Source organism: Cryptotermes secundus, unplaced genomic scaffold (assembly GCF_002891405.2).
Source record: "Cryptotermes secundus unplaced genomic scaffold, Csec_1.0 scaffold112, whole genome shotgun sequence".
NCBI classification, from domain to species: domain Eukaryota; kingdom Metazoa; phylum Arthropoda; class Insecta; order Blattodea; family Kalotermitidae; genus Cryptotermes; species Cryptotermes secundus.
The window spans coordinates 936,563-950,585 of record NW_019718271.1 but is presented as its reverse complement, the minus strand read 5'-3'; the positions used below and the strand labels follow the sequence as shown (position 1 = coordinate 950,585).

The 14,023-nt window shown below is 38.9% G+C and overlaps 1 protein-coding gene across 3 annotated transcripts in view; it reads right to left on the bottom strand.

Annotated features, from left to right (window-relative positions):
• Positions 1-13,729, bottom strand: part of LOC111868937 (histidine ammonia-lyase) — a 33,384-nt gene extending 19,655 nt beyond the window's left edge. For all 3 annotated transcript variants that reach the window (XM_023860099.2, XM_023860178.2, XM_023860258.2), the window contains exons 1-6: positions 13,601-13,729; positions 10,703-10,894; positions 3,598-3,667; positions 2,172-2,199; positions 892-966; positions 488-560 (exon numbers count right to left, since the gene is read on the bottom strand). In XM_023860099.2, coding sequence (XP_023715867.1) covers positions 488-560; positions 892-966; positions 2,172-2,199; positions 3,598-3,667; positions 10,703-10,894; positions 13,601-13,655 — 493 coding nt within the window. In that variant the 5' untranslated portion in view covers positions 13,656-13,729. The remainder of the gene's footprint in view (positions 1-487; positions 561-891; positions 967-2,171; positions 2,200-3,597; positions 3,668-10,702; positions 10,895-13,600) is intronic.
• Between the last annotated feature and the right edge of the window lie 294 nt (positions 13,730-14,023).

Here is a 14,023-nt window from a genome sequence, read left to right as displayed (position 1 = left end):
TAATGCAGCATTTCAGAAACGTTTTAAAAAATAGACAAACCCAAATGACATTGGACAGGTTTGTCTCCAAAGAAATATCAAGTGATGATAATGTTAATGAACCACAACTCCTAAATAGTGGATTCCAGATGAAAGAAGGGTAATTCCCCTTCCAGTGAACAGTAATAACCCTCATACTATTATCATTGATTGATTATTATACAGTATTTTTATGTATGTACTATTATAAATAAAAACATTCAATTATTGAAATAAAATAAACTTATTTTATCATTATTTACCAACATGATCTTTTGAAATATGCACTTAAAATGTTTTATATTGGGTAAATTTTGGGGGTGTGGAATAAATTAATTCAATTTATGTTATTTAAAATGGGGAAATTTAACTCAAAAGTTGAACAAGTTGAAAGCCAAACCATCTCCAGGAATGGATTGTGTTCGAAGTTCGAGGTTCCACTGTAATTTTCAAATTAATTGTATCTTACCTTTTTTCTCCTGAAGAATTTTCTCAACAAGTTCTCTAGCATTCTTCACTTTAATTTCAGCTTCATGTGTCAGCTGAAATGTATAACAGGTACATAAAAATGAGCAATTCATAAATTGTCTGTTTATATGTGTATGGAGCAGAGGCTAAACTATGGCACAATAATTTTTTTGCATACTAAATTAAAGAGTCTGACATCATTAATTTTGTTAGCATGATGTGAAATGGAGCATGAGCAACAGACAAAGCAAGTGGTCATTTCAGTATTTTTCAGAGAAGATTTTTATTTCAGGAAGTGTTTAATGTTCTGTTTATTGATTTACTCACACAAAAGTAAGAATGACTGAAGTTCGTTTGGGTGCCATAGTTATGGTTGAAAGTTTAGTAGCTTGTTTCTTGTGTTACCTTAATTTTGTAGCGGCCTTTACCAAGCTGTCTAAGATCATTTGTTGACAAACTTTCACCATCCAAGAAAATATGCTGTAAATGAAATATAATATGATGTCATTTAATAAATGCATGTACAATAGAAAGCAGTTTTCTAGTTATGAATGAACCTATATATACAAGTATGTATATATATGAGGGTCATGTGTGCGTGCGTGCGCATGTAGAATATATTAGTAGGAAAGGCACAGGGCCTTGGCTTTTGTGCCTTAAAATGTGCTGAAATATAAAAGTAATAAACTTACAGTGGATATGAACATAGATTGAATTTAATGTAATGTAAGTTACAGGTATAGATGGGGCATAATTTTTCATTTATGTTTTCCCTTTATTGTGTTTTCTTCCTTACTTTCTTCTAACAAATTTTATTTACACAAGTGAAGATACTTAAAACAACCTTTCAGGGAAAGGGATTTGAATTGCTGCCACTTCTTAGGTTGGGAAATTTAATATGCTGCTTTTCTTGATGTTGAAACTTCAACAGCAATTACTGCAAGTGTTTGACTTGTGTAAAGAAATCATGTGCCAGAATTATGTCATCCTACATGGATAACATCATTGATCAGCAAAGAGATTTTCAATTATAAATTATCACTTGTTCTAAAAAACAGATGCAAAGGATTAGGAAGCCAACAAATTGCATATGAATGTTGAATAATTTGAATGAATTAAATATGAAATATACCTCATTTTCTGAATTGCAAATTCCTTAACAGATATTCTTAGATATTTAAGAATGATTTCAATAAAGTTTAGTTTATTATTTCAAAACTCTGCTAACATAGATAGAATAAGACTTAACTTTTATGTTGCATCCTAGTTAGATTTTATTCTATCCTTATTATAGTATTCTGCTGAGAAGTGTAGGCAGTTCTGAACTAATAACAGGCAGATATGTGACCATAAGCCAAATTCTAGTTACATACGTATTGCTGTGGAACTGATTTGCTCAGTTAAAATATTTTATTTTATGTTTGGAAACTTTAAAAGTCCAATCTAGAAATTTAAATCAAAATATACCTCAGAGCTTTGAATAGAAGTAAAAAAAGTGGAATGGTCTCTGCACAGTTTTTAGATAAAAATATACATTTGTAAACTAAGGTAAACACATCAGTACAAAAGAAGCATGGTGATTTATGATTCACTTGAAATGAAACATGATGATATACTTTCATATCTGACACTTGTTGTTTAAAATGGAACAAAACACTTTCCTTTTTTCAAAATTTCAGACTTACCTCATCTGGTGGTTCGTATTTTGCAGGGCTGCATGTTCATTAAGGAAATTCTTATTTCATAACTAGTATTCATTTAATTGCGTTTATTTGTATAGTACTTTGAAATTGTCAAGGGAGTATTTTCTTTTAATGTATTCAGTTGTCCTGATAAGGAGGTATACAATGGCATTTGCACTTTGTGTTTCTGTTTTTCTCTCATTTTATGCTCAGTTTCAGTGATCGCAAAACAATATCAGATATTCTTGTTAGTGTTCAATCCACTTTTCACCACAGAAACATCGAATGAGAGCTACACTCTATGACGTTTTGGAGGCTTATTGTGACTTGTCTGTTAAAACTGACATAGTGATAATGNCCCCCCCCCCCAAGTGGATACACTTTAATTGTGCTTGAAGACAGAGGGAAAGTTTTATCCAGGCAATGTAAAATGTCAAAAGATAATCTCTCACAGTAGCACTAAATTGATACTAAAAATGTTAAGAATAACACACTGAAGTTCTGCAGAGGAGGAATATTTAATGTAACAGAAAAGGGCATATGTTGTTTGTAGTATTTAATAAGCCTTTGTGCATTACTTGTTTCACTTAATTTTAAATGTTTATTAGTATTTGTGGGATTATTAATCATTAGTAATATTGTGTTGATGCAAATCAAAGAAATAAGTTCATTTCAATGTTGATATAAAAATACATACTGACATTTTTTTTTTTATTTCTTTATAAAATGAGGCGTTTTAGAGAATGAAAAATATATTTTCTGTAAATGAAGTTTTCTCTTTATATTCTCAGTTGATGATAAAGTATTAGTTTCTAATAAGTAGAATGTTTATTTTTATGTCAAAGTTGTTTCCTTATTAAAGTAAGTTCATTAGCTATGGTGGCTCATGGTAAAAATTATTTTTTCTACTTATTGTTGTGTAAAAGTGCTGGGCTACTAGTGTCAGGAAGTTATGTGCAATTGAAAGCTGTGGAAAATTTTGGATCTGATGAGGTAAAGGTAAAATAAATTGTGAATTATAGTGTGCACAAGCATGAATTACCAACCAACACATGTAGACTTCTCATATCCAGGATTTATTATTAAAATGTATAACAATTTAACACGGGTCCTGAAAGATGTGTATGGACAATCATTTTAATAGATTTTCTGTTGTGTTCTTCTTCAAATTAGAACGTTCCTCCATCAAAGTGAAAATTTGATTTTGCTGCTGTTAACTTAGAATATACAGATCTATATTAGCAATAAATCATGTAACTACTAACATTACCTGTTCGTGAAGCATGTCCATTCACATTGATTTGAAATCAATAGATAGATAAATAAAAATTATAAATTATTTCATAACTCATAGAAAAGTCCATGTTTGGACTATGATGTTATTTCTCTTTGAATTCTCATGCAGAAAATATGTAACATGTAAGGATACACTGGTTCCAGAATGTGTTTAAGATTTTCTGGTATTATTGTTCCTGTTGTTGAGCGTTCAGATGCAACCACTGAAAACATAAATTATTATGTGAATAAACTTCTCTTAAAACATTCAGTAGGAAATGACTGTACACTGTGAGAAGCAAGTTATAAATGCATATAATAGTAGGTATTATAGTACAGCTGTGCGATTCTGAATATTATTGGACACAGCTTTCGGTCACCTAGGGATCACATACGGTCAGATTTTGACGGGACAATGCCAAATGTGACAGCTGCATTCTGTACCCCACATGAAGATAAGGCGGGACACACATTTGTGCCGCTCTCAAAGTTTTTGGATAATATTAACAAACAGAAGCCAAGCTTTTTCTGTGCTTATTGCTCTGCGTTTTAGTACTTATAACCTCGCCTTGATATATATTACCATCGTACAAAATAATGCAACCAGGTTGTTCTGTTGTGGCTTTGTTGCCAACTGGAGGAAGTCAGAGGGTCAGACCTTTGCCCGGTAACACACAGGACAATTATTAAAAGGTCGACAATCTGTTATGAAAAAGTGCCCCTAGTTTCTCCAAAGGAAAGGCCGCATCCTTCGTATCATTCATAAACCATTTCATCGACTTATTATTTAGTGAAAACAACGCAGCAAGCCACGAACAAACCCTGGACAACATCAAGAACCTCCTCATCATGATAGACAGGAGGCACAAAATCTTCCCCATACAAGAAGGACGATAGGAGTACAGACACGAACATACGTGGTTTAAAAAAAGTTTAACTATTGACAATAAAGGTTTTTTAAACAACATCTAGAAACTTTTAAAAACTTTACAACACCAGGAAGCTGCTGTGATTTTGAAACGTTCGACTTTATGCGTACTGTGCATTATAGGATATAAGTGTATGTATTTTAAATCAAAACACCTATTGTGATGGTAGTTTCCAGTTTGTAATGATGTTCCCTCTGAAGATGGCCCGTAAGGACCGAAACATGTAAGGGAGATAAGTTTTAACGTAGTAAAAACTTACATGTCACACTGGACGGAGTAGTTTGTATTTATTATTATTATTATTATTTAGTTGGCCAGCATTATTATAGGTCACGTGAATTCGGATCTTGACAAGATCTTCCAGAATGGATAACTATGCAATTGGATGCATAACTCCGCGTTAATGAAAATACTGAGATGCAGAATCAAGCTGCTTGAACTAGTGTGACAACAATGTGCTCAACACACCAGATTCTGGGACACACAGATCAAATTTCTGAAACGTTGTGTTTTCTATTTCCTATAATTCCTGACAATGGGAAAAGTCCCAAAACCCAGTCATAGTGTTATCCACAATCGTCAGTACTCTTAAGAATCTACTAACAATAATAATTTCCGTATCCCTGTGAGGAACAAATGCATCTGTGGGAAGAGTGGAAAGAATGCCTTAGGGACGGGTGAAAGAAATCGATTAGAAATGGTCACTGAAATGAAGATCTCCAGGCAAGCTCACTTTCGTAACTACAAATGCACAAAACGTCACGAGTTTCCCTTACGAAGCCGCAAGGTTCTGAAAGAGATGCACAGTTCCGCCAAATACATTTGAGCGCCTTACGCTGTCCACACAGACGGAGCAATTGCCCTTGACACGCGCTGCTTCAGCAAGTTCTGCTTTCTTTTGAAAGTAAATTGACCCTTCCAGGTTGTGAAAAATATGTACGATAAAATCTGTACCGTACCAGTCTGCCATAATTATCATTACCATGAACGGCCCTGGGGATCCGTTGTTCTGACCACGCGATACCCTCTATCCGCAAAAGTTGGCACTAACTTCGCCGACAAGCAGCGGTCGCTCGGTCGGTATAGTACGCTTACGGACTACAGGTCACGGAGTAGTGTGTAATGAATGTAGGACACAAGTGACCTCAGTGGTCAGAGTTCCTGGCTATATATCCAGAGCTCCCGGGTTCGATTCCCGGCGCTTCCGGATTTTCTGAGAAGTAATGGGTCTGGAACGGGGTCCACTCAGCCTCGTTAGGATAATTGAGTATTTCAAGGAAATAGAGGCTCCGGTCTAGAAAAACGAAATTAACGGCCGTGGGGATCCGTTGGGCTGACCACGTGACACCCTCTATCCGCTAAAGTTGACACTTCGCCGACAAGCGGCGGCCGCTCGGTCGGTATAGTTCACTTACGAACTAAAACCACGGAGTTTGTTTTAGGTTGTTTTGTTTTGTAGCACAGACATACCGCATTGTCCTTCGTATAGTATTATTGATCCAGGGCCGGATATAACAAGTGGCTGGGGCGATCGCTTTGGAGCTGCCACAAAACTTAAATAGAATTAAGGGATTTAACTGAGATATTTACTTCTCCGAATTCACGAAACGTTATTTAGTATATTATTATTATTATTATTATTGGAGGGAGTGGGTTTCCCCATGCACCGCGACCAGTTTGATCTATTGTGGGTCCCCCTATAATCTTCTACCAGCCTCTGTACCCTACCGGTATTGGTGCTTACCATCAGTCCCTACTCAGCCAGCGAGGTCGGCCTCTACCGGCTCAGCGGTATCACAATGCCTCCCCCATCTACCAGAGGTGTTAGACACTACTGTTGGGCGGGAAATGTTTTTAATTTAGCTCAGTGGCCTCCTTTGGAAACATGAGGTTCTTTTACGTGCCGTAAAGCTACGACACGGGACCCACGGCTTAAAGTCCCTTCCGGAGGACTTGTTCCCTGAATTTTTCCGCCCTTAAAAATTCTACGACCTCCACCGGGTTTGAACCCGCGTACCTTGAGTCATGAGGTGGGAACGTTACCCCTAGACTACAGAGGCCGCTTTATTTAGTATATATACTTATTGTAAAAAAGAATTATAGACTGAATTTCCTGCGACTGATAGCTGTCTCCACATTATAATTACCCCCACAACTGTAAATCGGGCCCTGTATTGGTCTAAATTGCAGGAATTGTTAAATATTAGTGAATTATCACTGCGCCACAGATACTATATACTTTTTTTTATTGCTAGTGGGGTGGGACTAATTCCCTTGTACTGCGGCCACTTCTGGCCTATTTTACCAGCCCCAGATGATAGGTGAGGGTGATTGTGGAGCAATTGGTGGAATGAAGATTGACAGGGGAAACCGAAGTACTCGGAGGAAACCTGCCCCAGCGGCACTTTGTAAACCACAAATCCCACTTGACCAGACCCGGGATCGAATCCGGGCCGCCGCGGTGGGAAGCCAGCGACTAACCGCTTGAGCTATGGAGAGACGAGTTAAGAGAGAAATCAGAAGTAACGATTTTCTTCAAGATATTCTCTTAGTATCCGTTCAGTGAACTGAAGATAATCGCAGTACGGATATCTGAGCCAATAGAAGTTTCTAAGCTATAGACCAGACATTCCTCTTTTTTTGTTTTTGAGAAATGTGTATATGCCCCAGGGTCAACTGTCCCACTAAGGTTCCTCGGTACTTCCCTCCGCCCACGCCAGTCTTGAAGAACGGTCCTACAAGGAAACAGGACCAAAGAGGTCTCTTCCTCATTCTTTTCAGTTCTCCATATATGGGCATCCTCCCCATCCCACGCCAAGCAGCTTTTCGCTGAAAAATGGCCCATGACCTAACCATCGAATCGGATACCTTGAGGACAGGAAGTAGGACTAGCATACGTAACATCTCAGTGCTTGGTACAATACAGGAAAACAGGAAATTATCCTTGAACTCGAGTGGTTTTTACATCAAAGGCGTTTCCAGTTTTCTTCTCTCGTTGATGTCACCATGGCACTCGTTTAAATATGTCTTCAAAATAATTTACCTGCGGCGTATATTTTTTTTTATAACGAATGATGCTAGAAGCTGTTTTCATAGAACCAGAAACCAACACATTCCTTCACTTCAAGGATACAAAACACTTTCGAATATTTAAAAAAAGCCGTTGACGGCGAGAGAGCGAAGGGGCAAGTCAGCCATTTTGATTTATGGAAAAATCAAAATTGTGGATTATATATATAAAATTCAAGAGTTATTTACGTAATATTATCTTGAATACTGTAGGGCAATCAGTAAAAGTAGTCATAAACGATATAATATAAGTTTATAAGGATATTTTCTGACTGCCTCCCATGGAAAAAATTGTGGCTGTATCCATTCAAGATGTCTGCTAGCTGCAGGTTACTCCTACACCCCAGAACATAATTCCAAGGAAGTTCTTTATATGTATCATTCATAAAGGATTTTAAGGACGGACAAAGGACAAGATACAATCTCATACCTCACACATTGTCACAATTGAATAAAAGGAAGAAGGCGGGTAGGAAGCACAGAAATTTTGAACTATCAAGTATGTTGTGTCAGGTATTACCTCTCGTTTACATACAGGTTTCTCAGATCTGTGCTTCTATTCCTGAGGTCACATTTTCTTAAAATTCGCTTAGTGGGGGGTGGAGTCCAACTGGGTCCACTCGGCACGGCGGCCACTGATTGGCCTATTGTAGCCTGCCCCGGGTGATTATGATGATGGAGAATTTGGTGGAATGAAGATTAGCAGGGGGAACCGAAGTACTCGGAGAAAACCCACCCACAGCGCCACTTTGTCCACCACAAATCCCATTTGATCAGACCCGGGATCGAACCCGGGCCGCCGCGGTGGGGAGCCAGCGGCTAACCGCTTGAGCTATGGCACGGCCTCAGTTTCTTGGAAGATACCTTCTCTATTCGTGAAGAGAAGTGCTGGGAAAAACTGATCTTCCTAATCCATTAATCCACACCAGTTCATAACCAGTACCTTTGCGTACGAACAGATTGATGTAGCGGTAGTGCTCTAGACTCGTATGCTCGAGGTTCTCGGCTCAATTCTCGGCCGGGACATCAGCTATTCTGACTAAAATTTTTAGTTTTCCTCAGTCGTTTTGGGGAAAAATTTGGGATAATACGTCGTTTACGTCACGGTCATTTTCTTCTAAATCATTTCTAATTCATCGTCCATTCTAGCATTCCATGCTACATTGTGTACATACTGTCAGTGTGGTAAAGTAACCAAGCAATTTTTTTAATGAAGATACAGAAGAAGAGTATCGAATGCTGCTGTATGTGTAAAAAACAAACTCCTTGGCCTGTAGTCCGCAAGCGAACTATACCGACCGAGCGACCACCGCTTGTCGTCGAAGTTAGTGCCAACTTTTGCGGATAGAGAGTGTCGCGTGGTCAGCGCAACGGATCCCCACGGCCGTTAATCTCGGTTTCTCTAGACCGGAGCCGCTATTTCCTTTTATAGCGCAGGGAATCGAACCCGAGACCTCTGGATCTGTAGCCAGGAACTCTGACCGCTAGACCACAGAGGCGGTAAAGTGACCCAGAAAGTACTCAGAAGCGTAGCGAATGCTACTCTCTATATAAACAAAGTAATAAATAATATGCTCACAGTTTTGCTGATGTGACGTCACTCACAAGCACTATCAGCAATCCTTGCGATGTCCATATCAGAGCTTTAATGTAAGGAAAAAAGGTAAAGCTGCCCCTGTAACCGGCCGTGGAGGCCAATAAGGTTGTGAGGGGTCGAGAATCCCAAATTTTCTAGACAGTCGGCTGACAGATGTTGGTGAGGTTGTCAGCCTTACGTGCCGGCCGCCCTTTACCCCCAGAATGATTCCTGTTACTCATTTCTATTAGAGGTTAAGTAGACCCCAGGACCATACTGCGGCTGGAAAGGTTAGGTCAACTGAAAAATTCAATGACCTCATCGGGATTCGAACCCGCGATCTTCCCTCTTGTAGCATAGTGTCTCAACCAACTATGCTACCGCTTGCCCCCACGTAGTTATTTAAATTCTGTATTGCTGCGTCCTATTAAGCATGGATCCAATAATTAACTGTCAAATTTTACCTGACGATGTTATGACGAACGAAATATGCGCAGAGCGATAGTGTGAATGGTTAAATGAAAATCCCGTCACTTCAGACCGTCACGTGAAGTCTTGGGTGCTGAAGGACGGAAGAGTAGCTGATTGTTATAAACAATCTTTTGAATTCTTGTCATACGGGTAGCCTATTCAGTTGTGAGTCGGATGTGAAACTGGGAAGACGAAACGATTTCCGGATTATCTAATACCTTATTTTCTGTTTTCGGCATGCATTGCAAACTGCTGTTTATTAATGCTACTGCTTAACAAATTTATTAGATTCATGTTTAAATAGGGTCTACATGCAGACCTGTTACTTTAAACCTTGGGTGTAAGTTAAGGTTTGGGAAATAAATTACAGAGTTTACTCTCATGAAACATCCAAATAATTGAGAATTTTATATGAGCGTTAGGCTGTACAATTCCTGAATTAGGGACTTAATACAACAGAAATGGCAGCACCATAGCTCAAGCGGTTAGTCGCTGGCTTCCCACCGCGGAGGCCCGGGTTCGATGCCGGGTCTGGTCAAGTGGGATTTGTGGTGGACAAAGTGGCGCTTGGGCGGGTTTTCTCAGAGTACTTCGGTTTCCCCTGCCAATCTTCATTCCACCAGTTTCTCCATCATCATAATCACCCGGGGCAGGTACAAAAGGCAAATCAGTGGCCGCCGTGCTGAGTGGATCCAGTTGGACTCCACCTCCCACTAAACGAATTAAAGAAACATTCTAGACTTATACTTATCCTAATAGATGATTTTCATTGTTTTCCTCAGTTCCTTCGAACATGTACCCGGATGCTACCTCGATTATGTCACGAAGGCTACCTTAAAATTTTCTTCAGCTTATTGTCTGCTTCACAGTTCCGATGTTGAAACCGTCGTTAAATGACCGAAGGGAAAAGTAGCTAAAAATATTAATAATTTATTTATATATTCTCTATTTTACTTTGGAGGCTATGATTCTGAAATATCTGCCCCCTTTCTATCAGGCTACATCTCATCCAATGAGCTGAAATTAATCTTCAGCGATACCAACACAAGGTTTCTGGCCAAAACAACGAGGCTCTTCAGAAAGATTGCGACATCAAAAGGAATTCTCAGTTCTTTACATACATTACACAATTTGCGCATTTATTTAGAAAGTTGACGATGTATCGTATTTCTGACTTTCCACTTACTATACATTGTCTTAATAGTTCAGCTTACCAACGGTTACAAAGTCATTATCGTCAAGGACGTCTCTGATATTGTCGTCAGGGTCTAGGATAACCCCACCACGGGTCTTCCTTACTTCCTGCGCCTTCTCCATTTCCCTGTTTTCCTTGATATCGTCTTGTTTCTGCAGCTTGTTGTATCTGCGGACTGACTCGTCTCCCAGCCACCGCACAGTCATTTCTCCTGCGGCACATTGTCACAAACAAAAATGAAAGTTTACATTAAATATAATTTGTTTCAACGAATATCGTCTTCACAATTCAATTTCAGGTGGCAGAAGTAAAATGCAGAGAAAATGGACTTAATTTTAACAACTTTCGGCATACATAGGAATATAATAATAATAATAAAACAAAATCCGTGGCTTTAGTACGCAAGCGAACTATACCGACCGAGCGACCGTAGCTTGTCAGCGAAGTTAGTGCAAACTTTTGCGGATAGAGGGTGTCACATCCCCACGGCCGTTAATCTCGGTTTTCTAGACCGTAGCCTCTATTTCCTTGAAATATTTCCTCAATTATCCTTACGAGGCTGAGTGGACCCCGTTCCAGACCCATCATTTCTTAGAAATTCTGGTAGCGCCGGGAACCGAACCCGGACCTCTGGATTTGTAGCCAGGAACTCTGATCACTAGACCACAGAGGCGGTTCCTTTTGAGTCCAACTATTCTCCTAAACACTTTGTTCTCGGTTGGATGTCCTTCACTAAGGGTGAGACAAAAATTTCATATCCATGTAAGACAACAGAATTATATACATACATATTACATTTTAATTCTGAACTGAATAATAGCAATCATTACTTGAATATATTCTTTCTTTCACTTCTGTTTTTCCAAAATACAATATATCTTAAGCATATATTACGTACCGCGACATCTGTATTAAGACGCTGTGTTTTATTTTGGTGGCGGAGATGGCCATCTTAATATTTCTAAGCTTCAAGTGGCCGACTTTAGTACTTTTCAGCACCGCCTTTGTATTTTTATAAGTAATAATTCTCTAGCGTTTATTCCATATGATATATTGATAGGATCACAGGATCCTGAGGATAACAGTTGCTCGTTTGTCGGCCACACAGGACCGCTGTTTGCTTACTGTAACACCTCCGGTCACAATACGTACCTGTATTCTTAAACATGAGATTTGACGCACTTGTAACTGTGGCTACTAAAGTTACGGCCTTTTGGAAAGTGACCCCGTGGAGTATGATACAGGTACAAAATGTTAATATTTTAGAGGAACATGCTACCTTCTTCCTTCCTCAATATGAGATTTCTCCGAAATGTCGTTACCTATCTACCAACCTACACGGTGTCATATTCTGTAAGACTGTAATTTTGAAGCTTTATTGCGTTTTTAATCTGTATGTGGAATGTCTGAACTTTTTAAAATGTATCAGCCACAGAATTTAATTTCAATTCAGATTGGTTTATTAGTGCTAGGCAGCTGCTCGGTAAACACATTCCCGAAATTATGCTTTCAACAACAGGACATCCATTGCTAATTATTTCAATTAATTCGCTTAGTGGGGGATGGAGTCCAGCTGGATCCACCCGGCACGGCGGCCACTGATTGGCCTATTGTAGCCTGCCCCTGGTGATTATGATAATGGAGAATTTGGTGGAATGAAGATTGGCAAGGGAAACCGAAGTACTCGGAGAAAACCTACCCCAGCGCCACTTTGTCCACCACAAATCCCACTTGACCAGACCCGGGATCGAACCCGGGCCGTCACGGTGGGAAGCCAGCGACTAACCGCTTGAGCTATGGCGCGGCCCACATCCATTGCTAAGTAACGGGTCAATAAACACGCATTCTAAGACAAATGGAAGAAAGGTGTTTTCCGTGGGGTCCGTGCCGAGAAAATGTAGAGAGTTGAATTCCGAAGCTGGTTAGTTAGAGGAGTACATCGGAGTACAGAAGACTATACATGGATTTGTGTCCTAGTGATTTGGGAAGTGGGTAGATTAGCAATAACGCTATAATTGATTGTGATTAAGAGTGATTGTAAAAGAAGGCGTTAATAAATCCAGTCACCCAATCCAGAACTCGTCATTATTAGTCACCGAATCCCAGACACCTGAGAATACAATATTACCTTACATAAAGCTTAAATAAGACTTTATGGATTTAATCATACAAGAATTATCTTAAAGACTATTATTGGCATTACTATAGAGACCATCTTGAGGCATATACATTTGATATGAAATATTTTTAGATGTTCGCAGTCAAGTCCTTAGCACTGCTGCTTTATATTTTGAAGAGTCTTGGTTCGATATCGCCTAAGAGACTGGTTATTCTGACTAAAATTTTTCGTGATTATTCTCAGTCCCTCCAGGCAAATTCCGGGATAGTGTTTTAAATTAAACCCTGACCTCTCTTTTCCAATATGTAGTTCGATGCTGTAGGCATGAAAAGAGCAATTGAAAAGCCAGTAACTGAACAACAAATACAGAACACAAATAAATACAATTTATAAATAAGTCTATTGGCATAATGAATATTTAAAGAAATACAAAGAAATATAATCTATATAATTTCATGACAATGTGTTTCAGTTTGCAACAATTAGCTTTCACCTTAAATAAGTACATACGCAAGTTAGTGAGGTATAAAATATCACAACAATTACCTCACTGATATATTGGGTTTTTGGACTTCATCCATCGTCCTGGTTTTTATTAGTTATCTTAAAAACCAGGACGATGGATGAAGTCCAAAAACCCAATATATCAGTGTGTTATACACCATCGTCAGAATCCTATAGTAACTACTAACAATTACCTCGTTTCGAATATGTGTGTGATATATTAGCGTACATATTTCAACTGTCTTCATGTTATCGATTTGGGACTTGAAATATATTTTGATATCACAAGCTTACCATTCCTGCATGGCACTTGCAGCCACTCCCCACGAACCCGTACCGAAATTTTCATCGTGGCAACTGACAGAAGTTTCTCAGACAAATGTGTCACCTCTGTCCTTGTATTCTGCTAACTGCACACATGTTACCCCCAACCAGTAGAACGAGCTTCATCTCTTACGTAGTCGGAGACTGTTTATTGTAGTTTATTTGGAATTTCATGTCACTGTAGGCGGCATTGGTGTTAATCAGCAACTTACAAAGGTGACATGTGATGCAGTTCTCCGGCGTCAGGTGAAATGTAAAAATGTTTACTTACATATTCAAGTGTTCTAAGAATATGCGTGAAACAAAACACAGTCAGTTGATTTAGTGAATAGTTCTGCCTGCTGGGACATGATGCCGTATAGGAAAGTCAACTGACGTTTCACTTTAACCTAT